Source organism: Meleagris gallopavo, chromosome 10, assembly GCF_905368555.1.
Source record: "Meleagris gallopavo chromosome 10, MGAL_WU_HG_1.1, whole genome shotgun sequence".
In the NCBI taxonomy this organism is placed as follows: domain Eukaryota; kingdom Metazoa; phylum Chordata; class Aves; order Galliformes; family Phasianidae; genus Meleagris; species Meleagris gallopavo.
The window spans coordinates 20,610,579-20,635,447 of NC_139413.1; the positions used below are offsets into that span (position 1 = coordinate 20,610,579).

A 24,869-nucleotide genomic window follows, 5' to 3' on the forward strand; every position below is an offset into this window, starting at 1 on the left:
CACAGCTGCACGGAGATCCCACCTGCGGCCTTAGCAGAGGAACCAATACTTTATTTTGGTTTTCTCTACTTGTTAGACGATCAGTGCCGGCTTGCTTTGGCACCGGCACGGCCGCGGGGTTTCTCAGGGCTTTTCATAAAGGACCCTCGGAGATGGCCATAGCCGCACACTGCCTCGCCTCACGGCCGTGCTGCCGAACTGCAGTTCCCAGCAGGCAGTGCGGCGGAGCGGCATTTCCCGCCGGAACTTCATTTCCCTGCGCTCCGCCTCACCCGCACTACACTTCCCAGCGCGCCGCGCGGCCTCGCGGCGGCGACTCCCTCCTGGGACTACGGTTCCCAGCAGCCCTCGCGCGGCGGCGCTCTGAGAGCCCCGCAGAGTGCGGGCCGCGGCATGCTGGGAGCGGTAGTCTCCCTACGGCGTGCGCGCGCCGCCAGGCGGGCCGGGGCGTGTCCTGGGGGGTATATAGGCAGCCGGAGGGGTAGGGGGCTGCACTCTGCCGCCGCCGCCCCTCTCTCCCGTAGCTTCCATGGAATCTTCGGCCGCCGCACGCTGCGTTGAGCCCGCGTCGGTCGCTCCGGATAGGTAGGGCCGCGCGGGGAGGCCGAGGCGCGTCGAGGCGGGCGGCGAGGGGAAAGGGGCCGCTTCGACTCCGTAAGGGTGACCGCGGAGGCGGCAGCGGGCGGCGGGAGGGCTCCTCCGCGGCGGGGAGGGCCGTGGAGCCGGGGGTGCCGGGCGGGCCGGCCGCTCTCTTCCCGTCGCCCTCCTCCGCGCGGCGGTTCTGCCGCCCCGCTTCGCCGGGGCCAACCGGGCCCGCTCGGCTCGCGCGGAGCCACCACGTGATCCCTGCGCGGCCGCTGCCATCTTTTTTGGGGGCAGCCGACGCCGCCCGACCTGCCCGGGCGGGGTGGGCCGGAGGGGAGGGCGGTGGGAGGGCGCGGTCACGTGGCGCGGGGCCCTCAGCCCGTCAGGAGCCACCGTGGGGTTTGGCGCCAACGGTGGGGGCGGGGCGACGGGAAGGCGGGAAGCGCCCATTGTCTGCGAGGGGCGGCCGGGCCGGGGCCGTCCGTCAGCACCCGGCCCTCTTCCGGCCCTGCCGCGGCCGTCGGCGCCGCTCCGAGGCCGGCCCTCGCGCGTCCCGTCCCGCTCACGGCTCGCTCCGCCCGCGCAGGATGGAAGAGGACCTGGCCGCCCCCTCCACGTCCGCGGACAGAACGGACAGGTGAGGCCCCGCGCCGGGCTGCGCCGGGCTGCGCCGTGCGGCTCCCGCGGAACCGGCCGAGCGCCGGCAGCCCGCCCGGCGCCTCTCGTGCCCGTAGAAGCTCACGGGGCCCCGCGTCGGGCTCCTTTTTGCAGCGTGGACGTGGACGCGGAATCCAAGAAGCTGCTGGGGCTGGGACAGAAGCACCTGGTGATGGGGAACATCCCGGCTGCTGTGAACGCCTTCCAGGAAGCTGCCAGCTTGCTGTGAGTAGCCTGTGTTTGTACCTGCGCTGCCGTGCGTGGGGAAGGCTGAGCTGGTTACGGTGCTGTAGTTACGGTGCGAGGAGAGCGCAGACCTGTGGAGTTAACTCAGGTGCGGGACAGCGTCATGGTGGGTGTGCCGTCTTGTCGTGCTGCAGTCCTCGAGGGAAGAAAAAGGATTTGATGTTTTCTTTCTCCTGGTGAGGCGCTGATGTGATCTGTTCATGTGGGAGCAATGGAGTCGTGTCACTTGCTTGATCCTTGCTAGGCTCGGTCAGTCTGAGGGTGATGCTTCTTGGATTCTTCATTAACTTGCTCTGCTGGATGCTTCTGAGAGCCAGCTCTGTGTAAGCGAGGCAGGCTTTCATCCTTCCTTCACAGTGCTGAGTGAACCATGAAACTGCTGCTGTCCAGAAGCTTTTGTCTGTAAAGCTCAGGTATCAAATCCTCCAAATGAAGCACAGGCAAATAATGCTTTGTTACTTTTGTAGGGGTAAAAAGTACGGTGAGACAGCGGATGAATGTGCAGAAGCTTTTTTTTATTATGGAAAATCTCTCCTGGAGTTGGCAAGGTATGCTAATGGTTGTTTGTTTACAGTGACTGTCCTTGAATGCATGGTGTGCTTCCTTCAGGGGGTTGGTTTGTAGCTGAGCAGTGACTGTATGCTTCTTCCTGAAGGGACTGGTTTAAAGCTTGGTAACTGAGAATGAAAAAATGGTGTTAGGAATAATGCTTCTGGCAGAAAACAGCTATGCTGCTTTGATATCTGATAACATACTGTGGTTTGTTCTCTGCTATATAAGCAGTGTTTCTTAGTAGCAGTGCTCTTCTATGAAACAAAAGACAATGATGGTTTTTCTCCAGAGAAGTATGGACATCTGCAACATTAGTAAACAGCTTCATCTAATAAGCACCTGTTGTGTCAGGGAAGCACGTAACACTCAAGCACCCAGAGCCTGGCTGGGGCGGTGGGGCTTTGTCCCTTGGTGGGCAGGGTTATGCTGGGTGGAACATGCTGTGGTGGTGCAGCTTCCACAGATCAAGTGATGCAGTTACGAGAACCAAGTGATTATGATCTCTTTCTTCTTTTAGAATGGAAAATGGTGTATTGGGAAATGCCTTAGAAGGGGTGCAGGTTGAAGAGGAAGGAGAAAAAGCTGAAGATGATTCTGCATTGCCGGCTGTTGATGGTATGTAAAGCTGTCAGCTGTGTCACGGAGGTACAAGCTATGTTTTTGTCTAACTGGTCTAAGTACATCGGTGTGCTGGGTAGTCAGAATCATTCTGTTGAAACTTCTGCAGCCAAAATAGACTTTTTTGTTTTTCTTATCCTCCTTAAAGATGAACAAAACTCCTGCAATGAACTTATTGCTTAAGCATGTGTCAGGGGTCACCAGATGTCTGTGTTCTGAAATGCTGCGTTCAAGCTTGCTTTCTTAAGCTTCTGGGTCAACTTGAACTGCTTTGTAACCTTGTAGCAGTACAGTGTGTGTAGCAGGACAGATCAGTATTGAAAATGTCCAAGAATGATACTTGCTTTGTACTGGGCAGCTGGAGATAATGCAGGAATTCCTGTAATCCAGACTATTAAAACACTGGCATCTCTTGCTTAGCTGCGACTAAAATCGCTAGTGCAAACTGCACACTGCTTGAGCAGCTGCTTGCAATAATGCAGTCTGGGGAAGGGGTTTGCTTAGTTTGAGTTACGTTGGTTGCATCCCATCCTAATTCCTTGTGTTCTGAAAAAAGAGCTTTTAGGAATGGAATGCCATCTAACCTGATGACAAACCAACACACTGGAGGGTCGGAGGGTGGTGTTATCAGTGCCCGTTAATGTCTTTATCACTAAACTCGAAGAAATGTTTATGCTTCCTCAATCATGTAGAAGAAGCAAGGGAGGAGTTAAGAGAACAGGTATATAATGCCATGGGGGAGAAAGAAGAGGTGAAGAAGTCTTCAGTGCTAACTGAGAAGGAAATCAAAGGAGAGGATGTTGAAATGGAAGATGTTACAGAAGAAAAGCTAAAAGAAGACACAGTTACAGATACAGAGGTAAAGCTTGAAGGGTCTGAAGAGAAGACAGGGACTTCTGTGGAGAAAGTAAATTCAGAAGAGCGTGACAAGCAGACAGCTGTGGAAAAGAACACAGAAGAAGCAGCTGTGGAAGAGAAGGCAGTGGAAAAAGAGCAGAACACACATGAAGAAGCAGAGGCAACTGAGGGGAAGAACAGCATGAAAGAAGTGTTGGATGAGGAGGTGAAGGCAGCTGTGGAAGAGGATGAAGCTGCAGAAGAATCTGCAGAAAAGAAGGGAGGGGCAGGAGAGCAGACAGCAGAAGCAACAGAAACTGAGACAGCTGTGGAAAAGGGAGAGTCTATAGAAGGGCAGGCAGAAGTGGCAGAAGATAAGGCAATGTCACAAGAAGGGACAGCAGAAGGGCAGGCAGCGGTCATGGCAGAGCAGAAAGAAGCTGCAGAAGAACAAGCAGAAGCAGCTGAAAAGAAGGTGGAGGAGAAGGAGTCAGTGGAGACTGCTCCAGACCAGAAACCAGATGAATCTAAAGAGATGGATTCTTCAAAAGAGCCTGTGTCTGCAGTGGGTGAAGATCCAGCTAATGATACAGGAGAAAAGACTGAAGTGGCTGCTAAGGTAAAGAAAGAGGAAAAGAAAGATGACCTGATGGAAGAGAATGAAGGTGCTAAGGTAGAAAAAGAAGAGAGAGATGACCAGATGGAAGAGGGAGAAGGTAACAGTGAGAAGAAAAGTACTTGTGGGTGGATGACTTGCTGGATTTGGCTAACAGTGGGTAAAATGTTCCATTCAGAATTTTCTGTTTGCCTTAAAATGAGGAAAAAAGGGATTTAGAAGGATTTTATATCTGAGTAACTAGTTTCAGTAAAGTTTCAAGAAATGGAGAATCATCTCAGTTTCTTTAGACTAACGCTTAGCTAACTGCAAAGCAAATCTTTAAAGCAAACTTACAGCGCTGTGAAATGTGTAAGTAAAGGCTAGGCTGGTGGAGAATACTGAATGGATGTTCACTTGCATGCGTCTGGGTTTAATGCACTAACCTTCGAATAACTCAAATCATGAGTCGCCTCTGGTTATAACCATGCTTTAAAACAGTGGAGCAGAAAAATAAGAACTGCTGAATATATAATGAAGTGATAAGTTTGCTTTCCAGAGGGCAGGGAGGAACTTTCTATTTGAGTCTTCCTAGCAGTAATCAAAAGTGAGAATTTGGCTGATGAACCTCAATCTGATTTGCCCTGGAACCTGCAGATTCATTGCTTCCATCTAGTGCAGTTTTGCAGCTATCTGGCTTTTTCTGCCATTCTGCTTCCCCGCTTCATTATGGCTGCTTACAAGCTTAAAGTAGCCTGGTAAAACCTGTATGCTTTGCTGTAGTAGTATCTGCGTGGCCTTAGTAGGCCATGGATTTCTGTTAATCAATAGGCTGCTGATTGAAACTTGACTTATTAGCTCAGCTGCACAGGAAGAGCCTTGTTGAAGAGAGGCAAGTCTGCAGCTCAAATAGCTCTGGATAGTGGACTTGTGCTGCCCAGTGCAGTGAGCACAGTATTGAAGCAGCTGCCTTGGAGGGTGTCTGTCTGACCACAGTGTGACTGAATGTAAACTAAGAACAGTTACCCACTCTTCCTTATCCTATGAAGGACTGTTTATGTACATGCTGCTTCCTTTTGCTCAATCTCTTGTTGGTATGAGGACATCCTTGAACATCCTAGTCTGGTGTATTGCCAGCATCTGTTCTGTTTTACATTTGATCAGGCTGTGCATGTACTTAATTATTTTGGCCCTCTCTGGCTGGTGTGTACTCCTTGGCAGGGACTGAGCAGCTCCCAGGTTCTCTAATCACCGTAACAAGCTCCTGTTATTCTAGAACTAATCACTGGTCACAGTGAATTGGTTGACTTGAAGCTAAAGTCACACAAATTAGGTGTTCTTAAAGTAATTAGATTCCTTAGCTGCATACCTCAAAGACCTACTGGTAGAGCAGATGATGCAAAACTTCCACAATATCACAAGTCAAGTAGCACTGTATGACAGCAGGTTCATTAATAACATTGTAAATATCTGAAGTGAGGAACTTGAATTCAGAAAGACCTATCTGTACACAGCTTGACAGTTACCTTGCTGAAAACGCTTGTTATCTGTAGCGTGGAGTCCCAGCAACTGACCAGCATTCCATGGCTTCAGTGGGAATTCACCACGTGTTAGTGAGAACAATTTTAGGTACGTTTCCATGCTGGCATTATGAAGTTAAATTTTAAAACGTAAACTGAGGTTGCCTGGAACTACCTTAGTTCACAGCACCCAACGTTTTCAGCAAGATGGCTGCTGCTGAAAATAATTCTACCTGTGCTCTTCTTAATCACACTTCTAACCTCTCACTGGAAGGATAAGGGCCGGATAAAATATTCTGCCTGGCTCCATGTGAAGCAGCACAGTAACAAGAAGTGTTCTCATTCATCTGCTTTCCTCCCAGAAACAGAAGAATCTGAAGAGGAAGATAAAGAAAATGATAAAGCTGAAGATGACAAGGAGAACGAATTGGCAGTGGAAGACAAGGTGAGGTTGCTGAGCTCTGATGCTGGTGCTCCTGAATGCAGTGTCTGTCTAAATGTCATGTGAATATCTTTTAAGTTTATGAAAGCTCACTTGTATTTTGTTTAGTCCTGTACAGGAAATGAGTTCTGTGTGGTGAAACCAATGTTACCGAACAGGGGGGCATCAGTGCCTTGTAGGGTCGTTTGATTTTTGTCTGTAAACTGGTGCTTATTCAGCTGCACTGAAACAAATGCTTGTGCTCTGTAGGTCGTTGAGGCAGCCTGGTGGAGGGGAGGCTGGCCTTGGTTTCTCTCTGAAGTTAATTGTAACAGTTGTTTGTCAGTTTTTGCTGTCTGGTTACTTAGTTTGAGTGCACTCAGTCCAGTAAGTGGTGATAAAGACTGGGAATCCAGTGGCAAGTGTAGCACTGCTTAAATCTGAGGAATTACATGGACGTAGCAGTTCACACTGGAAAACTCACTGATGGGAGAATATTGCTGCTTAGTATCCTGTTATTTCTGGGGGCAGGAGGAGAGAGAAGAGGCCATATCAACTGACGGTGTAAACTTAAGTTCCACTTAAACACCTTCATACAAACATGCAAAGTGTGAGTTGATATAATGAACTCTTACAGATGTTTTTCCTTTTATCAGCAAAGCATTCATCTCTTGGTTAAAATGCATTCTTTGGGAACACCTCTTAAAAGCATAAAGTTGTTTAATGTGATATGTATCCAAATGGCTTAATATTTTATGCATTTCTGGTCTTTACAGGAAAGTGAGGAGGAAGAAATTGGAAATCTTGAGCTAGCCTGGGACATGCTGGAGTTGGCCAAAGTCATCTATAAGAGGTAAAATATGAGGCTGTAATTTGAACGTTTGCTAGAAGAAACTCCCTCAGTTGGGAGGTGGTGTAGCATAATGCTACATATTCTGAAGACTTGAAAACAGCTTTTTTCCCTTGATTTAGGCAGGAAACAAAAGAAGCTCAGCTTCATGCAGCTCAAGCTCATCTAAAGCTAGGAGAAGTCAGCATTGAATCTGGTAAGTAGTGCTAATTGTTGTGTTTGAAGTGCTAAGTTAAATCTTGTCATGTTTCATTTCATGCTCAAAAATGAGTAGAGGTGACTTAAGGCTGAGGTCGGGCAGTGGTTAAAAATGAAAACAGCTAAACTTCCTCTAATTATAACAGTAGAGCCATAGGATAAACTTCTTAATGGGGGACTCAAGGAAGTTTCTTAAAGAGGCTGTACCGTGCTTCCCTGGAGCAGCAAAAGAAAGCTTTGTGTTAGAGCTGGTGCACTATCAGGTTAAAGCAGAACACAGCGTTGTTTCATAGAGATTTGGTTAGCTTCAGAAACTGGGAAAGCCTCCTTAGGTTACAGTGTTGTAAATACACAAAGCCCTCTTGAGAAGTGGGAAGCCGGGGAAGTGGGCCCTAAGCAGTGTTGGACTGTGAGCGCTGTCATTTGATGACAGGAAAGCATCCTGTTACTGAGCTCAACCTGTATTCAATAATAGTTCTGTTTTCAAACTACATAAGGTGGAATGAAATATGTAAAATATGTTCTGTGTAAAGACTTTATGACTTGCTTCTATAGAGAACTACGTGCAAGCTATAGAGGAGTTTCAGGCCTGTCTGGCCCTGCAGCAGAAATACCTGGAAGCTCATGACCGCTTGCTGGCTGAAAGCCACTACCAGCTGGCACTGGCATACCACTACAACAGCCAGTTCGATGAGGCAGTTCAGCAGTTTGGTAAATCCGTAGAAGTCATTGACAAGAGAATGGGTAAGCAGTTCTATAAAATTGCCTAGCTAACTACAGAGCTTTTGTGGATCAACACGAACTTTAAATTGCCCTAAAACCAGTTAGTGATGCAAATGTTTGCTAACTGGCTATACTAACATCACAACTGTCAAAACAGCATCTGTTGGTGGGCACTTGCCTCTGTGGTATTTGTAGTGAGACAGCTACTTTGCCTTGAGGCTTTTTTTGCCATGGTAACTTTGTCGTTTTAGCAATGCTTACTGAACGAATAAAGAAGGCAGAAAGTGGTTCCCCCGAAGATGAGAAGGAGATTGAAGAACTGAAGGGACTTCTCCCTGAAATCAAAGAAAAGATAGAGGATTCAAAGGAGTCTCAAAAGAGTGCAAGGGTAGCTGAGCTGGCATTGAAAGCAACTCTGGTTAGTGCATCCTGTACTTTTCTTTGAACCAAACATTCTTCTAGCGAGGCTTGAAGTAAGCCAGTAATGGGAGAAGCTGAGACTTCACATAGAGCAAGAAGTTAACTAATGCAGTTAAAATCTAGAGATAGGATTAATAGCAAATATATTGAAATTAATTGTTCCAACCTAAACTTGAATTTGTTAGGCTTCTAAGCAGTAAGTCTAAGTCAAATGTGAAACTTGAGTGTTACATCGCTATGTGAGCTTTTCTGTCTGCTATATGTAAGCGTAGAAGTAGAATGCAGTAAGACAGTTGGATTTTCTGCCACTTCCTAAACTGTGTACTGGCCTTTTGTGAATAGGTAACAATGTGCTTGTTAACTATTTCTTCTGCTTTTCTAGGTTGGAACTACATCTGGTTTCGCACAAAGTGAAGGCAGCAGCTCTGTTTCTACAGTAAGTTGGGCAGAGAAAGTTGCTGAGAAATCTTGTCTGCTTTAAGGATTATGGCTTGCTGTTATTGACGTGTCAGTGTCTGTTCCTTAATAGATTCCAGTAAGAAAAGCTGCTGATGGAGCATCTCAGTGTGTTACAGACATCTCTCACCTGGTCAGGAAAAAGGTGAGTCCAGCAATGACTAATAGAACAAACAGCTTGTCACAGTATCGTCGTTTTGCCCTCTGCTGTTGGATTTCTTGGCTTAGAGCTTTTACTATGAAGCCTGGAAGAACACTTAAAAGTAGTAACAAAAATAGTGTGTAAAACTCCTTTCCACTGGGAGGTAATCAGTCTGGGAACCATCCAGCTCCAGATGTGTTGTGATGGTTCAGCACCATGCCTGACCACAGTGATGTAATTGCAGGGCTGGTTTGCCTTCTGGAGATGTCCTCTGAGCAAATGCCCTGCTCTGTGGGAACTGCAGGAGGAGCAGGGCAGCCTGTAGATATTCAAAAATTACAACCAGGCTGAGTTGGGTTCCCTTCTTTCCAAGTGGAAATGGAGAATTGAACTTGAAAAACAGCAAAGGTAGTCCTAGTATGTAGCCATGCTAAGCTATCTCTTACTCAGAAAACAGGATATATTGAATACAAGGTTCCTGTAAGAGTATAGATACTTTCCAGAATTGTTCATACTGCTAATTATCCTGTATGGGATTTTAGTTTTTATATTACGTACTGTTATGACACAGCCTGCCTTGTGTTACACCAGCTGCTTTGAGTTCAAGTCTGTCAGCTTTGATCTGCTTTACACAGGTGATTGTAAATGCCTGCTATTCACTTAGCTGTTACCTAGCCCAACAGTAACTCATTCTCCTGTCAAAGTATGAGGATAATTTAGCACTGTAGCTACTGGCACTTGCATAATCCTTCTTGTTATACTTTGAGATGTTTGTGCTTCAGAGCTTTGGTTAAATCCTAATGCTTAAGTTCTTGAACCTGGCAAGTAGAGCTTAAATAAGTAATGTACAATGACATCTAGATGCTGACTTTCTAAAAATACTTCAATTTGTACATAGTGAAGACTAAACAATTTTGTCTTCAGAGGAAACCAGAGGAGGAGACCCACCAGGGAGACAATGAAGCTAAGAAATCTAAAGCAGAACCGGCTGTCAATGGTGGCGGTGGTGACGCTGCCCCCAGTGGAAATGAGGTTGCAGAAAAAATGGAAGAGGAGGTGGGCAGTTGAGTCAGGACTTTGTGCATACGTATTTTTTTCTTCCCCCTCTGTTCAGGCATCGTTTTGTGCATGGTTTCATGTGTTGCTGATATACTGGCTTTATTGCCTGTTGGTCTTCCCACAAGATGGGAATATTCCCAAGCTGACAGGCTGCATGTTGTACTGAGGTGTCTGACACTAAGTGAGCTGGAAAGATGCCAGCTTTGGCTACCTGCAGCCAAAGGGTGGGACAGAACTATGTGCTGGGGCTCTGCATGTCTGAGTTGGGTTGAACAACAGCACAAAGCCCTTCTCCAAAGCATTTCTGTAGTAGAATGCTTAAAGGTTTTAAAATCCTTAACTTAGCCTACAATTGTTACTGTTTCAGAGTAGTTCTGGGCTCTGGAGATGAGCAAAGCATGCATGCATGCATGCATTGTTATGTCTTGAAGTTAAAGAAACTTTGCTGCATGGGTTGGTGCTGTAATGCAGTGTTTGATTTTTTTAAAAATCAAATACTTCTCTTTCCTTTTAGACAGAGAAAAGGCCACAAGCAGAACCAGGGGCTGCAGTTGAAAGCACAGTATGATAATTCTTTAGCTTTGGACACTCCTCTCCTTCAAAGGAAAATGGTTTTGTATATAGTGTATTTTTTCACTTTTTGGCAACTTTTGTATGACTTCAATAAAGATTGTAAGCAAATGTTCCTTGTTCTGACCCTGTTTCTCTCTCAAGCTCCTTCCTCCCTGCTCTCGTGCTGCAGCCTTCGTGCTGGTTCTGTGTCATCTGACTTTGGAGCAGTAGTACATTTCTGTTCTTTGGGATATGACTGCAAACAATGAACTTCATAGTTTGTACACTGAAAAAGGCCAGGAGGTGAAGAGCTGTAGGTAGAAGCCATTTATTTCACACACCCACCACATCAGTGCCAAGATGATAGAGGAAATCTTGCCATGGGTTTTGCTGCTCCCTGGTTTGAGCCTTGAATGCCTCCTGTTAAGCTTTTCCTAAATGTACTTTGAGAAGTGTCTAATGGAATGAGCAGTAGGGGAGGGGGGAAAAAGAATGTGATTGAGCGCAGAAGTCCATCGTCACAAAAAAAAGTCCCTTATCAGAACAAAGGGTGAGCAGCTCTCGTGTTGCCTGAGCACTGCAACAGGGCACAGCTCATCCCGGCCTCACCTCTCAGGGCCTCTGTGCTGAGCTGGTGCCTCCTGAGTAGGAGGGGGATCATGCAGGGCTCCAAAGAAGATGCTGGGGAGGCTAGAGGGCACAAGTGGGTAGCTGGAGGCTGTGGTGGGACTGCCTGTCCTCAGTGGCTCCTGGGGAAGGAAAAAGGCAGCTTTAACGGGGGTTCCCCCTGGGCACCGGGAGCACAGAGCAAATCACGCTTGCAGTTCGGCACTTAGAGAGGGAATGCGTTCTACTGCAGCCAGGGAACAAGTACCAACTCTTGTTCCACCCTTACCACCCTAGGAAGCCCCTCTCAAGGTGAGTTACCCCTGCGGCACTAGGACCAGACACCGCCAGAGCTGAGGCTGGAGGGAGCGGAGGGGCCACGGGCGGTGGGAGGACGGCAGGGGGCAGGCGCGGCCCCATCCCCTCCGCCTGGCGTCGCAGCAGCAGCTCCACCTTTGCCTGCAGCTGAGCCAGCTCTGCATTCTGCCGGGCTGCCTGCGATCCTGGGGAACAGCAGCTCAGACACACTCTGCTGCCACCTCACAGACAAATGGGCAATGCTCCATTTCCCAGTCACCCACCGACATCAGCTCGCATCTCCCTCCGGACCTTCAATGCCAGGAGCTCATCCTCGAGCCGCTGGTTCTCCAGCTCCACAGCCATCAGCGTCGCATTGAGGCCCCGTGCCGCCTCAACAGCATTGGTATCCTGTCCCTGGGCTCTGTGCTGGGGCTGGTACTTACTCATCTTCTGTGCAGCCTTCTTCTCCAGTGCCATGGCCTCCAGCTGGAGGTCTAACAGCTGTTCCAGGGTGGCCTCGTCACGGCCACCAGCACGCAGGTAGGAGAGCAGCAGAGCCCTACCACGACGCTGGCATGAGCCCTGGTGGCTGGGGCTCTGCTGGGCTCCTGCCCCTCCCTCAGCTCTCACCTGGCCTCAGCAGCCAGCGGCCCAGAGGGCGGCAGGAGGGCGTCGAGGTGGAGGGCAGCCCTGGGGAGGATATGGGCAAACTGGGGCCCAGCGGGCAAAGGGCCCCTTTCTGGGCAGCATGCAGCAGGTCTCACCCTCGGTGCTGGCGTCCAGCTTTGTCTGACATCACCTCTGCAGCCCAACTCATTTCTGGTGACAGACGCCTGTTGCACAGCAATGCCAGGTGCTGGCACAGCTCTGTGGGACGCACAGCTGGGTCACTCCAGAGCCACAACCATCACCCCGCATCCCGTGCCAATGCCTACGCTCTCTGTGCTGCTCTAGCTGTTGGGTCCTGGCCCGGATTTCAGCCACGTGGTGCTGATGAGCCTCCAGCAGCTCCGGTGCCCGTGGGTCCCCCCGCGGTGGGCTGGGCTCTCCCTGGGGCACAGGGGCAGCCACGGCAGTAGGGGCTGAGCCCACGGGACGGGGGGCGACCCCGCACTACGCTGCAGGCGAGTGGGGCCGGTGGGGAGGTCTCACCCGCTCCGTTGGTCGGCTGGCAGCAGGGGCACGGAGCAGCGCCCGCTCGCGGGGCGTGAGGATATCACCCAGAGGTGCCCCGCGGGCTCGACCCGGGCCCTCACGACCCAGAGAGAACCGAGGGAGCCCGGAGAGCAGGAGCAGACGGCGGTGCTTGGGGCGATCCTCGTGCCGGGACATCGTGGCCTTGAAGAGGCAAACGGGGTGGGAGGGCGGGAACTGCTCGACAACAGACGGACAGGCGGCACGGCTGCTCTCGGAGGAGCCGCTGCCGCAACCCACGTTCTCGCCCGCGGACGCGTCCCCGCCCCGCGCCCACCCCCCGGCCCCACACTACCGAGGGGTCCCGCAATCCCTCCGTCCTTCCCGGCTCCTCCCGAGGCCCCCCGAGGCAGAGCCGCTCGCAATGCGCCCTTAGCAGCACCCGGGAGCCGAAGGCCATGCGGCAGCGCGGGCAGACGAAGGCTCCGGCGGCCGCCATCGGGCTTCTGCAAAACACCCGTGCCCCTCGGCCCGGCTCGGCGGCCCTCCCTCCTCCGGGCCGTCCGCACCGACCCGCTCGCGGACGCTCCGGCGGTGTTTGATGCCGCTGTTGCTACGGGCGCCGAATCCCGCTCCGCCCCAGCCGCACGGCCCGTCCCGTCCCGGCTCCGTTCTGCGGGCCGCCCTCCCGGCGCTCACCTCCACCGCGCAATTCCTCGGGGTTCCTCTCTCAGCTCCCCCGTAGCGCTCCTCCGGTCCCCGTCTCTCCCCAGTGCCCCCGGGCCGGAGCAGCTGGCGGAGGCCGCGTTCCACCTCGCGCTGCCCGCCCGCCATTTCGGGCCGGGGCTCTCCTTCTCCTCGGCGCAGGGCGGGAACGCCTCATTGGCTTCACCTGCGCTCACAGCGCTCACCGCTCCCCGACGCAGGTGCGGATGGGATGAGCCGCGAGGGCTGCCCGCCTCAGGCACGGCCCGTTTTCACACAGAAACCCACAGCAGCCCTGCGCTGCTCGCGAGCGGCCATCAGCACTGATGTGCGGTCAGGGGCTTCTAAACTTACCCAGTTTCTTGGCTTCTGTAGCGCTTTTCCTCACGACTTTCCCCATCGATGGGTGAACACAGACAGCTGTCACAGACAGAAGCGATCTGACAGAACGAATCGGCCCTGGGGAACACCTCACGGGAGCCCCAGCGACGTGGGCCTGGCTCTCATTACTTACATATACACACACACACGCACACCCCTCAGCATGGAGAAGCAGCTCCATAACCAAGCCGTGCTGCCCTGCAACGCCCAGCTTCCCCGCTGAGGCACGACCCCAGCCCAACCCCCGGCCACAAACACACACGGGTTGTGTTACCAGCTGAACGGACACTGAAATAGCTTAGGCCACACCTGAGTTGTTTGTAAAATCCTTTTTAATCTAATAGAAATGTTTTCATGATTTTTTAAAAAAGATTTCAATGAAAACAGCTTTGGATTCAGACATTCCCTTGCCACGTTGTGAACACAGACAGCAGCATTGCACCAGGAACAGGCAGTGACACCGACCGGTCGAGCTCCACTATTTTGTATGAAGCGGAAAATAAAGCAAACTGCTTGAGTGGAAGATAATTCAAATTATTTTCTTTAATTTCTTAAAAAAAAAAACAAAACCAAAAACAACGAACATGGGCTGTCATCTCTCCATTGTTCTCTCCCTCTCCCTTTGTAAAGGAAGAGTTCAGCTTCTGCAGTCCCAGCACTACAGCAATGTTTGCCAAGTGGAAAAAACACAGTGGGAGAAGCAGCTCTTTATCCCCAGTGCTATTTAAACCCCAAAGTTGCACATCCCTTTAGAGGAAAGTTTTTCTTACATAAGAAAGACAATTAGAATTGGCAAACTGATGCAAAATATTTATTCCAAGTTAGTTATTTTTGATGCAGTAGTTTTTCCCCCTCATACAGACTCAATGTGATAGTCACTTTTTTAAATCTGTAAATAATGTTATCAAAATAATCTTAATCTTTGAAATCTCACAAAAAATTTATATTTTACAATCCACCCTGAATATCAAGGCTGCAAGAAGAAGAACACAAACAATTCCTATATCCAAATATTTTACAGCTGTACCCAAAAAAAGAAAACCACAAACGCCTGGTTAAGTGATGAAGCTCCCCGAGCCGCCAAAAAAAAAATAAAATAAAATAAAAAATTCATGTTATTAGCATTAATTTAACATAATTAGAACTTCAATAGCCATTTTGTCATTGACAATGATTGTTTTAGCACATTTGTTACCGCACAACATTGTGTAATGCGGGCGGCACTGTTAGAAGCTTGTTGTTGCAAAGATCAGTCAGCCACTTGTATCCTGCTTACCAGACTGAACTTGTGCACTGCCCCACAAGGGATTTCTGTCAAAATTTGCTAGCTGCACAAACTTCTATTAAGCATTAGGGCAAAACCAAAAGAAAAAGCTAAAGAAGCCAATTTCTCTCTTCTTTGGGATACAATTATTTCCCTTGTGCATGAAGTATCAACAGAAGAAAAAACTGAACAGACTGGAGACAGAATAAACTCTGTTTAGTTTATACAACCCCAAACACATGTTGAACTATGAACTGAGTTTATTGGGTTGGTTTTATTTATTTTAATTTTCTTGTGCCCACTCTCAGGCATCGTCATCTGAAGTCTCGCTGCTACTAGTTTCTGTTTCCGAGTCCTCAATCTTTGTCTTAAAAGTGCTTCTCCAGTGGAACAACAGGCTGGAGCTGCGGCCCTGAAGAAATCCATTCTTCCCAAATCCGTTTCTTCTTCGCTGTGGGAATGAAAGTAAGTTTTAAAATAAGCACAACAACGGAGAGTAACTGTCACCAACCACCTGTGGATACCGGTCCTATGTTCACTTGTATATACATGTGCTCTCTATGGGTAATGTAGGGTCATCAACTGCAATGCAGTCTCATTTCTGCTCTTAGTCTTCTACAACATCCTAGGCATTGCACTACAGAGGACTTCTGCATAAATGGTAAGAGTTATGAACATACCTGCTCTGATTTAATTTGGAACTCTTTGAGCTCATCCTCTGTGAGGGGAAGGTAATTCTCATCGTTTTCAGGATATTCCTGCCATCCCATTTCTTTCAATAACCTGATTCATGGGGGGGGGAGGGGGGGAAAAAAAAAGCACAGGAATTAAAGCAATGGAACAAAGGCAAAGGTGAGAACAGTCTGTTCATGAAACACAAGGTTTTGTATTAAATTACTTTGAGTTCACCAGGGAATCTTCTGCATTACAGACCACTTAATGTTTAGCATTTACCCAATATTTTTCTTTCTCGATGTCTTCTACAAATATTTAATCATCAGCATTTCTGTACAATGGGTAAATAACTAGTCTGGCAGAAGGACAAAAAACAAACAGATCTGAACTTCTACCCAAGGACACTGAAGAAGGATGTGAGACAAACTAGCAACGCAGCTCAAGATCTTCTAAAAGTTACTACCCACTTACACCAGATGCTCACAGGCCATTTACTCACTAAAATAAGATACAAACAGAGATATAAAGTAAGAATTTTCTTAACTCTCTGCTACCTTTACAGAATTTAAAGCAGTCAAGAGTATTCCAAGGGCAGACAGAGAGAAACCAGTGTATATGAGTATGCAAGTATCTGATTCATAACCCAGATCATTACCTTTAGGATACCTAGTAATGAATTAATTGGAATTGCACTAGGTTTATGTTACCTCACCATGTGGGCAGGTAAATCCTAGGCAGCATTAACGCACAAGGATGTGGCACTAGGGAAGTGCAGGAATTTAATTACAGACCTTGGCAAAGTCTTGTCTCAGCTGTCATCACTGTTTGTTTTACTTGAAGACTCCACCACCCACTCCAGCAAATAGAAATGGAACCCACACCTCCAGTTCAGCTTTATGTACTTCCCAGAAAGTACTCTGAAATAGTTTCCTTCTTGCACAGTCCGAGGACGTGCCCTCTTTTACTCCAGACACCTTACTTGGTTATTTCCTTACCTGTGTTCTGCTTCCAATGAATGAGAGAGGTTTTCCCCCTCTTCTGGCAAGGGGAGAGAAAGGCCATTTTGATGGCAATTCTCTTCCCAGTTTTCCTTTGGTTCTGGTGTGCTGTTGCTCTCCATCTGAAGAAAAATAAAAGCAAAGCGCACAAAGAACAACATGATATCACACTTCCAAGTTCAAGTTTCTGCCCTAGGGAGTAAACCAAAGCCTTCTGAGTCAGGGCTTTCAACAGAGCCTGGACTGACAATGACTTGAAAACAGCTTCTACCTAGCTGTGACAGGACATGATATGGCTGACACTTTGATGCACTGCACTTTGATGTCAGGGGAGTAAGTGCTGGCATTGCTAAACCATCATCAGTGCCTTCACAGTGTAAGAAAACTATGAAAACCCCACTCTTAAGGATGCAGTTAACATACACATTAAGCCACAGACGTATACATTTAGGATTCTGGTCCAAGCCTGAGGCTTAAGCCTCTATTCTACACATTTTACAAGCACCGAATTCAACTTTCCTGTGAATGTAGTTTGACATGAAGTTTGAAATCAAAGACAGTATTGTTCCATCCCTTAGAGAATTCTTATAAAGACTCAGATTACCTTCATCATCTGTCACACCTTCACTTCCACCTCATTTATTACTTATCCTTTTGCATTTCATCATGTTATGCACCTCCTTTTATCACAGTGCTGCTCACTACCTCTGCTGGCATGTATGTCAGACCGAGGGAAGTCATTCATTTCCACGCCCACAGCCTGAATTACATACACTGCTTTTTTCAGTACCCAACTCCTTAAAAACAGTGATCAGTAAGGACAGCGATCTTACATCATCCAGCTTGTCACATTCTCTGCTCTCTGTTATCTCCCCATTCCTATCATCTTTCAGTGCCTTCAGGAATTCGCTCTTTTTATCAGTGGTGCGACGCATCAGCTTTGTCAAGCGTGAAGAGCAGATCTCGATAGGAGGGGTGGTGCTGGAAGGACTCTAGACAAAGAAAGCAGAATATGGAAACTTTCAAGTGTACACTCTTGCAAAGATCAGGCCCTTTTCAGAATCTGTACTATTAAATGCTCATCAGTTCCTGGACTAGTTCTGAACTCCTTAAGTAATCTAATCTGAGATGTCCACCACAATAGTGACTGGTGCTGTGCTGATAAGGGAAGAACTGGCTATACATTACGCTCCCACCTCTCACTACCAACTTTTTTTTTTTTTCCTTCATATTTCCCTATGCATCACTGTGGCCAAGAATACATTTATTTTGTTCCTTGGCAACGTAACTCTCTCACATGTAATGTTGAAGACTACAACAGAAAACGTGGGCAGAGAGCTTCATGTAGGACTCAGTTCACAAAGATTATAAAATCGGGAAGCTCAGACTCTGTTCTAATTTGTGTCTTAAGCCATCCTGGCTGCCTCTACCCTGAAATTAAGCTTTGGGCTGGGAATCTCTTTTCAGGGAGCGGCACATCTTCAACCAACTGGACATTAAACAGCCACAGCCTCTGTCTCCTCCCCTAGAGAGCACACTGCTGATTCTTGCCTATGAACTCATGGAAACCCAGGTTCTTTGCATGGCCAGGCACAGAGAGCCCTTGACCTGTAGGAAATCTGCTCAGCTGAATTCTTGAATCCAAGGTAACCTCACACGCTCTTCCACAATGTTTTGCTTTCTTCATTATCTTCAATCTTTGAGCCAGGCATAAAGGAACAACAGCTTGCACATTGGCAGCGCCCCAGCCATGACAGTGCAATTAAAACAGCGATAACCAAGATGAGCTTTCAATTTAATGTTTCATCATTTTGACTGGCCATGAAAAGGAAATTTAAAACGTCACGAAAAACCTTCCTGTATCCTAACCTTCTGTTCATATATAGACTTCATGGCTGGCTACTGGTGAGGAATTTAGCTACTTATGTGGATACCTGACACTAGAATTTTATATGCAAAGACATTCTTTTCCTTTATTTACTGGCTTCGATTTTTATCTTTCTCTCAATTAAAAAAAAAAAAAAAAAAAGAGTACAATTTCCTAAAGCATGTAGCTTCTCCCCTCCCTTTTTTTCTTTTTTAAACTAGGGTGGGAGGGTTGTAAATTCTCAAAAATAAATCTCCTTTATAAAGAAGTTGTTATCATACCACACAGTGCCCTGAGCAAAGATCAAGGGAACTAAAATATTTAGCAAACATAACCAGGCAGCAACAGCTGCTTACATTTCTCATGGGCCTGTTGCACATAAAACATTGGTGTGCAATAGTGCCATTGAGAGAAGTGTGTGCTGAACATAACACCTCACTCTTCTCAGGTAGCCTTCTCTATTTTGCCCTGTTTAACACTGTATTGAACAAATCAACAAAGGTAAAAGACATAAGTGACCAAATATTAGGATGAGAAGCTACTGCAGTACTTAAAGCTCTCAACATGGTAATTAGTTTGACTGCAAGTGACAGAAGGTAGCAGTGAGCAAAGGAAAATGAAAACTAGGATCTGAGGGTAATTCTGAATACTCTGCTGAAGCGTTTGAGCTTTTTGCTAGAACATTACTGAAAGGGAACGGAATTTCATTTCTGTTCTCATTTTATTCCTATTCCTTAGAACACTTTTAATACTAGAAGAGACTGTTACGTAAATTTGTACAATTAGTTGGTTTTTGGCATCTTTTCTAAAGGTAGGTTTAGCCATTTGAATGAAATATCAAGGCATCTCTCAGATATTCTAAATGAGAACAACGTATAACATCCAGTTTGCTCAGACACCAGTCTATGAACAGAAGCAATTGCTCATACAGAAAAGTCATCCTACGCCATTTTAAAATCTCCGACTGAGTCTTGAATTTGTTGTCTTGGACTGGCTAAGACCAGTGCTACCCAGTACCTTTTAGCTTACAAGATTTTGTGGTCTCTTATGACCAAAGGTATTATTCTTCAACATTTCTGCAGGAGAGACTTTATCCCTATCTCAGAAATAAAGGGACAGAGATTGTAGCAGTCCTGCAGAGCTGGGATTACTGTACTGTTTGCTGGCCACAGCCCTGTGTTTCCACACTGCGAGTTTCCAATAGATTCATAGAAAAACATATTACAAGTGTTCAATTTCAGTTGGGAGGAATTTAAGCCCTTTTTGTTTAGTTGACTGATGCTGGTAACAGAAGTATTAAAGGAAGTATTGCCCTCTCTGAGAAAAAGCCCAGCTGCACTACTGTCAGAACAGTATCCGACAGCTTTGCAACTAAAGTTTCAGCCACAACTTTCTTAGAAGGAATGAAAAACATAGCCAGACTACTTGTGCCACTAGTGTACGATATAAAGTGCATGTTTCATTGGTATCTACCTTGAGGTAAAAGCCTATATGGCTTACATATTTATATTGTATAAGTGTCTGTACTTACTGTACGTTACACAAAAAGGAAGACTGTCAGTAGCACAAAGACTCAGCCTAAGGACAGTCAAAAGGTAAGGAGAAGGGATACAGCACCAGATCTACTTCTCCAAGTGACACATGCACTCTTTTTAACCATTGCTTTTAATAACTGCTTTTATACTCAGCAACAGCTAAAGCAGAAAAGCACAGGTTGTTTCAGAGTTAAGCTCACAAAGCGGAGAACCATAAACATGACAAAGGAGGCTTTCCTAAAGGAGAAAGTCAAATGCACAACTAAAAAAAAACAAAAACAAACACTTCAAACCCCTCCCCCCCCATAAGCTATTACACAGCTATTACACTTGAAATGCAAACCACACAAATTACAAATTTTCTGAATTAGTCAATTATTGATTTTAATACTTTTTAATTATGACCACCAACTTTTGATTCATGATGGGGAAAAATTATTCAGTGTCACTTTTCTATTAAGCTTCATTGAATTTCAAGATTCAGAACAGCATTTTGCATACAAGCTATGAAGTGAACCATAGGAATGCTGGCCAAAACACATCAAGTCGTAGTTACCACTGAAGTATTAAGTAATTTACATTTGGAGATTCTCTCCACAGATCAGACAAAACCGGAGGTAAGCCAGCTTTAGCCTCAGCAGATTACCTCCTACCAATGTTAAAAACAGACACTAAGCAGAAGACACGTATACAGGCTGAACCCCTCAAAGCTCACTGCTTATGCTGTTGCTTTCCCAGAGAAAAGAAGCGAGGCAGATCACTTTCACTTTCTTTTCCTATAACGTATTGAAGAACAGCATGGGAATCAGTTTATCTTTCAGTGCACATCTTTTCTTGGTATCTGCAATTTCATAAGTCCATGTGTGTCCAACAACACAAGGCTATTAAGTGTGAGGTTGTTTGTTTATTTTTAAATTGGAAAGAAATTCTAGTATGTTTGGGTAAGTCCCAAATGGCAATAGCTTTACAACCAGATCACTTAATTTAGCATATCAAAGATGTGCTAAGAACGTACAAATGAGTCATCCAGGGTACAAAGCTAGGCATCGCATGCAGGAAAGATCTTATTTTGTTGAAGCTACAGTAGGTGACAGTGATAAAGTTCCCTTCCTACACCCAAACTCAATTTCTTACCTCTTTGGGAGAGGTGAGGACTGAGCCACTTGCCAGTACCGCTGGTTTGGTTACAGACACTGGACTGGTAAAGGCAGAGTCACGGCTGGAGGAAAGCGAGCCTGGCTTGTGTTCATTTCTGTTGGCTTTCCATGGACTTGGCTACGTTGAAAAGAACACACAAGACAATAAGTGGTAAGACACTAGAATGGGTTGCTTGCAAGCAGTAAAGCAAAAACTACATTGACAGAAATTGTCTGTTGTGTGGATTTTTCTCCTCCCTCTCCAAGAACATTCCCAGCAAGTTCACCTCTAAATACATTTTTCCCCATTATCATCTCCTCTTTCCTCCAAGTCACAGCAAGTTCTGCTTCACAGGCATGACCCTGTAACAAAAAAAATGCAGTTGGAGCCTAAGGAGAAAATCCAGTGCGGCTCTTCATTAACTGGAATCACCACTGAGGGAATCAGAGCATCCTGCAGCTAAGGACAGATAGGAAGCAAAGATCCCAATTAAATCCATGTTTCACATAGGAACACTGTATGCCTCAAAAAAAAAGTTTGCCTCACTTGACAGGAACTTCCTCTGTGCAAGAAAGAAGCACCTCAAGGAATCTTTCTGTCCAAGCCAAGAATGTAAATTTCCTAGGGCTCTGGAAGTGTCCATCACTGCACTGATTCAGCCAAAGTGGATGAGCACCTACTGTTTTGCTCTGGATATTCTCTGCAGTGTCCCTTAGATACAATGGCAATCTGCCTGAAAAGCAAAGACTTCAAGATAACTTTTTGTTACTTGGAAGATTTTTCTTGGGCCTGTCTCGCCAACCAAGGACAAACACTGAAGTGACAGCTCTTATTACAATGATTCTAACAAATGACTTGTATCAAGCAGCGTAAAAAATACATTTGTCAAAGCGTTAAGGCATAACGGTTCCTTTGAACCATTACACTTCTGAAGCCAACTTGATAGCAAAATAATTCATGCACAGTGTGATTAAGTTGTATCTGACATAAAATAGATCTTGTATTCTGGGAGCAATGAAAGCAGAAGCCATAATTTCTACTATGTTCTCTCTCTCCATTGGGCTATTTTATTCCTTTTAAAATGAATGCATCACCAGAGGAGACCATCATTCCGTTCTCATTAACAGCCTTCCACACCAACTTTAAAAGTAGTCCACAGTGCTGAATAAGTGATTCAGCACTCATACTAGACTCTAAACATCTCTTTCAAACCCAGAAAACACCCTGGTCTCCACAATATTGCCTGTAGTAAGTTTCCTAGGAGTGGAGAATTAGTTTAAGAGAAAGCTTCCCTCTGCATATTCACATGGATGCACTTGTTCAGGTACCTGGCTCTTGGCTGCTAATTGTTATTCTCCCACCTTCCACAAAGTGGCAGCTTACGTAAATTCAAACACTGATCACTGTTACTTTCTTAGAGAGTCTGGATTCAAGGGCAACAGCCACAGCTGAGCATCAAAAGGAATCGCTTGCATATTATGCCCTTCACTCACTGCTCAACTGTGAACAATTCAGCCACATCTAAAGGAAGAATGTGCTTCTATCACTGCCACTGTGTTCTCCTCCTTTGCCACAGCTAACAAGCATATTTCATCCAGTTTGCCTCTGACAGCTTTCCAGTAGCGCTGACTTTGCCAAAAGAAGCGTTCTGAATCCTCTAATGCTTTATGCACTACAACTTCCACACAACTTTCTTCAGAATAATCTACTCTACTACAGCTTCTTTCTGTCTCTACCTTCAGAAAAAGGCATCATGCATACAGGTTTTCCACCTAAGGACACGCAGATCTCCACCTCTAGTTCTATCAGTGGTCATCATTCACTAACACACAAGCTGTTGATGAGACAGCACACAACTCCTAGCTGTTGCAATCCCCACCAGTGAGCAGCACCACACTCCCTCTACAATCACAGCACTGTTTCAATGCACACACACTTAATGACCAGAGAACACATTTATACCACAATTAACACGACTGTGATCTCCTGGGAGCTGCCACACATCACGAGTCAATACCTGCTCCAGTAGCCCAACAGCCTGTAATGTGTTATCAGTATTGTCATATCTATAGCATGTATCCAGGTGTAACCCACACCTAGTAATTGCTCTGAACAGAATATCCTTCACCAAAAGGAAAGTGAGGCAGCTACCATAACATATGGCCATGATTCTGAATTAACTATGGACGTATAAGCTAGAACACAAGTGAGAAAGATGCCAAAACTCAAAATCCTCCCAAAAACAAACCCTGCACTTTTAACATTAGTTGAACTTTCATACCACAGTCACAAGACTGTCTCCAAAAGTCTGATAATATTTTTTAAATTATCTATGAAAATTAAAGGGTTTATTCCAACTGTGAGCACAGATTAATGCTTTTTTTTGTTTGTTTCAATAAGAAATTAAAATTTAAAGGGTAATTTCAGAGAACAGTTTGGAAAAGCCTTAAGAGCAGCTCTTCTAGATTGAATTAACAGAAAAACTTCTGCAAAGGGTTTTAGAAGTAATGAAAACAAGTGCAATAGCAACAACACAGCAAGGACTAATAGCTATGAAAATATTTATGTTTGACTTCCACAATTCCAAGGCAATGGGTATACATGTAGCAGCACAGCAGACCTTTATACAGCTTTCAGAAGTGCATTTCAATCTCTTAAGCTCTAGTGCTGGTACAGCACTAATTTTCAAACCTCACAATTATCTTTACACACAAAAACAGCAGCAAAGTTAGAAAAGCTGTATGCACTCCTTTTCACTCTTTGAAGCAATGCAACGGTTTGGACAAACAACATCTTTGGCTTTTTGTTTCAAACACCACTTAAAACATCCAAACTAAAAACTGGTAAGGCTGTATGGATACTTTTATCATCCAAGCTGTACAAGGACAAGTGATAGCTGCATTAGACTCACTGCACTACAACTGTATCTTCTTTAGCTATTCTGAACAAGTATGGATATGGACTGAGATACATAATGGGTTGATTCAGCAAACAGAAAACTCTTCTACTGATAACTTCATGTTAGCCCAATTTATCCCATGTAAAGGAAAAAAGGTTTAGATTAACTTACTTGATAATCATTTTAACTATTAGAATTCCTCCTCAAGTTGGCAGAGTTTGGTCTGAATTAAGAACAACTTAGGAAAGGTAAGAAATTCTGGATTTGCTTCCTCGTAGAAAGAGTTATTACACTTCAATCTTTGAAGAGTGTAAGACCTTCTACACTAATCACAGAGGTTCTGCAGCAATGCAGCAGCCAGCATTAGCAATTAACACATTTTGGAACTCGAGCATGTACTTGTACTATCAATCCTACAAAATTTCTAGAGCATCTGTATTTCCCATGTCCAGGGAGAGACTTTTCCCTTGATCTACAGTACACTAACTTGGCTGGAAACCCTTGTACCTTGGAAGGAGGAGCTGCAGGTTTAGGAACCAGATTTTTGTAGACACTTGGGACAATGGTGGTGGCTTTGTTGCCATTTGCCAGGTGAGAAACAGGTGATGTAAATGCAGCTGAGAAGGCAGCAGCAGGATCCTCTTTTGAAACCTTTTTGATGACCAGCATCTTGGTAGGTTGCTTGGCACTAGGGGGGTTTTCTGTCAAAATAAAACAAAGAATTTGAAATACAAGTGTTCCATTTCATAACAGGTTTAGTATAATGCTCCAGTTTTTCCCTTTCAAACCTTACACATTACATCTGATATTCTTTTGTTTCAGTTTTAAGACATTAGATAAGGACGTTAAAGTCCTATCTTTTTTCACTTAACCACAACAGCTCCCCTGACTCAGAAATGAAAAACCAACAGTGATGCCAGCTAACAACCTTCCACTA

General features: G+C 46.0%; 3 protein-coding genes across 12 annotated transcripts in view; 1 reads left to right on the top strand and 2 right to left on the bottom strand.

Annotated features, from left to right (window-relative positions):
* Window positions 1–412: 412 nt before the first annotated feature.
* Window positions 413–10,560, top strand: NASP (nuclear autoantigenic sperm protein). 2 transcript variants are annotated; one of them, XM_085232038.1, is made up of 15 exons: window positions 416–585; window positions 1,172–1,222; window positions 1,357–1,467; window positions 1,956–2,036; window positions 2,558–2,655; window positions 3,351–4,211; window positions 5,973–6,055; window positions 6,808–6,884; window positions 7,004–7,077; window positions 7,635–7,823; window positions 8,054–8,220; window positions 8,605–8,658; window positions 8,752–8,823; window positions 9,745–9,876; window positions 10,394–10,560. In XM_085232038.1, exons 1-15 carry the CDS (start codon window positions 530–532, stop codon window positions 10,445–10,447), a joined length of 2,160 nt encoding a protein of 719 aa, XP_085088164.1. In that variant the 5' UTR covers window positions 416–529; the 3' UTR covers window positions 10,448–10,560. The 2 variants fall into 2 exon arrangements, with proteins under 2 accessions (XP_085088165.1, XP_085088164.1); XM_085232039.1 differs by lacking the exon at window positions 9,745–9,876 and having other exon boundaries at window positions 413–585.
* Window positions 10,561–10,743: 183 nt separating this feature from the next.
* CCDC17 (coiled-coil domain containing 17) lies at window positions 10,744–13,438 on the bottom strand. 9 transcript variants are annotated; one of them, XM_085232042.1, is made up of 9 exons: window positions 13,171–13,438; window positions 12,490–12,708; window positions 12,273–12,387; window positions 12,102–12,204; window positions 11,968–12,027; window positions 11,619–11,896; window positions 11,359–11,540; window positions 11,041–11,180; window positions 10,744–10,887 (listed from the first exon to the last, which is right to left on the bottom strand). In XM_085232042.1, exons 1-9 carry the CDS (start codon window positions 13,303–13,305, stop codon window positions 10,866–10,868), a joined length of 1,254 nt encoding a protein of 417 aa, XP_085088168.1. In that variant the 5' UTR covers window positions 13,306–13,438; the 3' UTR covers window positions 10,744–10,865. The 9 variants fall into 9 exon arrangements, with proteins under 9 accessions (XP_085088168.1, XP_085088171.1, XP_085088170.1 ...); XM_085232045.1 differs by having other exon boundaries at window positions 12,490–12,675; window positions 13,171–13,436; XM_085232044.1 differs by having other exon boundaries at window positions 12,490–12,675; window positions 12,827–13,312.
* A 433-nt stretch (window positions 13,439–13,871) lies between these two features.
* Window positions 13,872–24,869, bottom strand: part of GPBP1L1 (GC-rich promoter binding protein 1 like 1) — a 32,021-nt gene continuing 21,023 nt past the window's right edge. The window contains exons 7-12 of the mRNA XM_085232040.1: window positions 24,440–24,633; window positions 21,031–21,171; window positions 17,328–17,486; window positions 16,492–16,616; window positions 15,502–15,604; window positions 13,872–15,272 (exon numbers count right to left, since the gene is read on the bottom strand). Coding sequence (XP_085088166.1) covers window positions 15,126–15,272; window positions 15,502–15,604; window positions 16,492–16,616; window positions 17,328–17,486; window positions 21,031–21,171; window positions 24,440–24,633 — 869 coding nt within the window. The 3' untranslated portion in view covers window positions 13,872–15,125. The remainder of the gene's footprint in view (window positions 15,273–15,501; window positions 15,605–16,491; window positions 16,617–17,327; window positions 17,487–21,030; window positions 21,172–24,439; window positions 24,634–24,869) is intronic.

What these genes read in the sequence shown, in the direction of transcription:
- NASP (XM_085232038.1), top strand. Translation starts at nt 530, where the DNA reads ATGGAATCTTCGGCCGCCGCACGCTGCGTTGAGCCCGCGTCGGTCGCT. An exon ending in GCGTCGGTCGCTCCGGATAG is followed by an intron (nt 586 to 1,171) that starts GTAGGGCCGCGC and finishes CCGCCCGCGCAG; the next exon opens with GATGGAAGAGGACCTGGCCG. An exon ending in GCCAAAGTCATCTATAAGAG is followed by an intron (nt 6,885 to 7,003) that starts GTAAAATATGAG and finishes CCCTTGATTTAG; the next exon opens with GCAGGAAACAAAAGAAGCTC.
- CCDC17 (XM_085232041.1), bottom strand. Translation starts at nt 12,970, where the DNA reads ATGGCGGCCGCCGGAGCCTTCGTCTGCCCGCGCTGCCGCATGGCCTTC. An exon ending in CCAGCCGACCAACGGAGCGG is followed by an intron (nt 12,388 to 12,489) that starts GTGAGACCTCCC and finishes CCTGTGCCCCAG; the next exon opens with GGAGAGCCCAGCCCACCGCG. An exon ending in GCTAGAGCAGCACAGAGAGC is followed by an intron (nt 12,205 to 12,272) that starts GTAGGCATTGGC and finishes TGCGTCCCACAG; the next exon opens with AGCTGTGCCAGCACCTGGCA.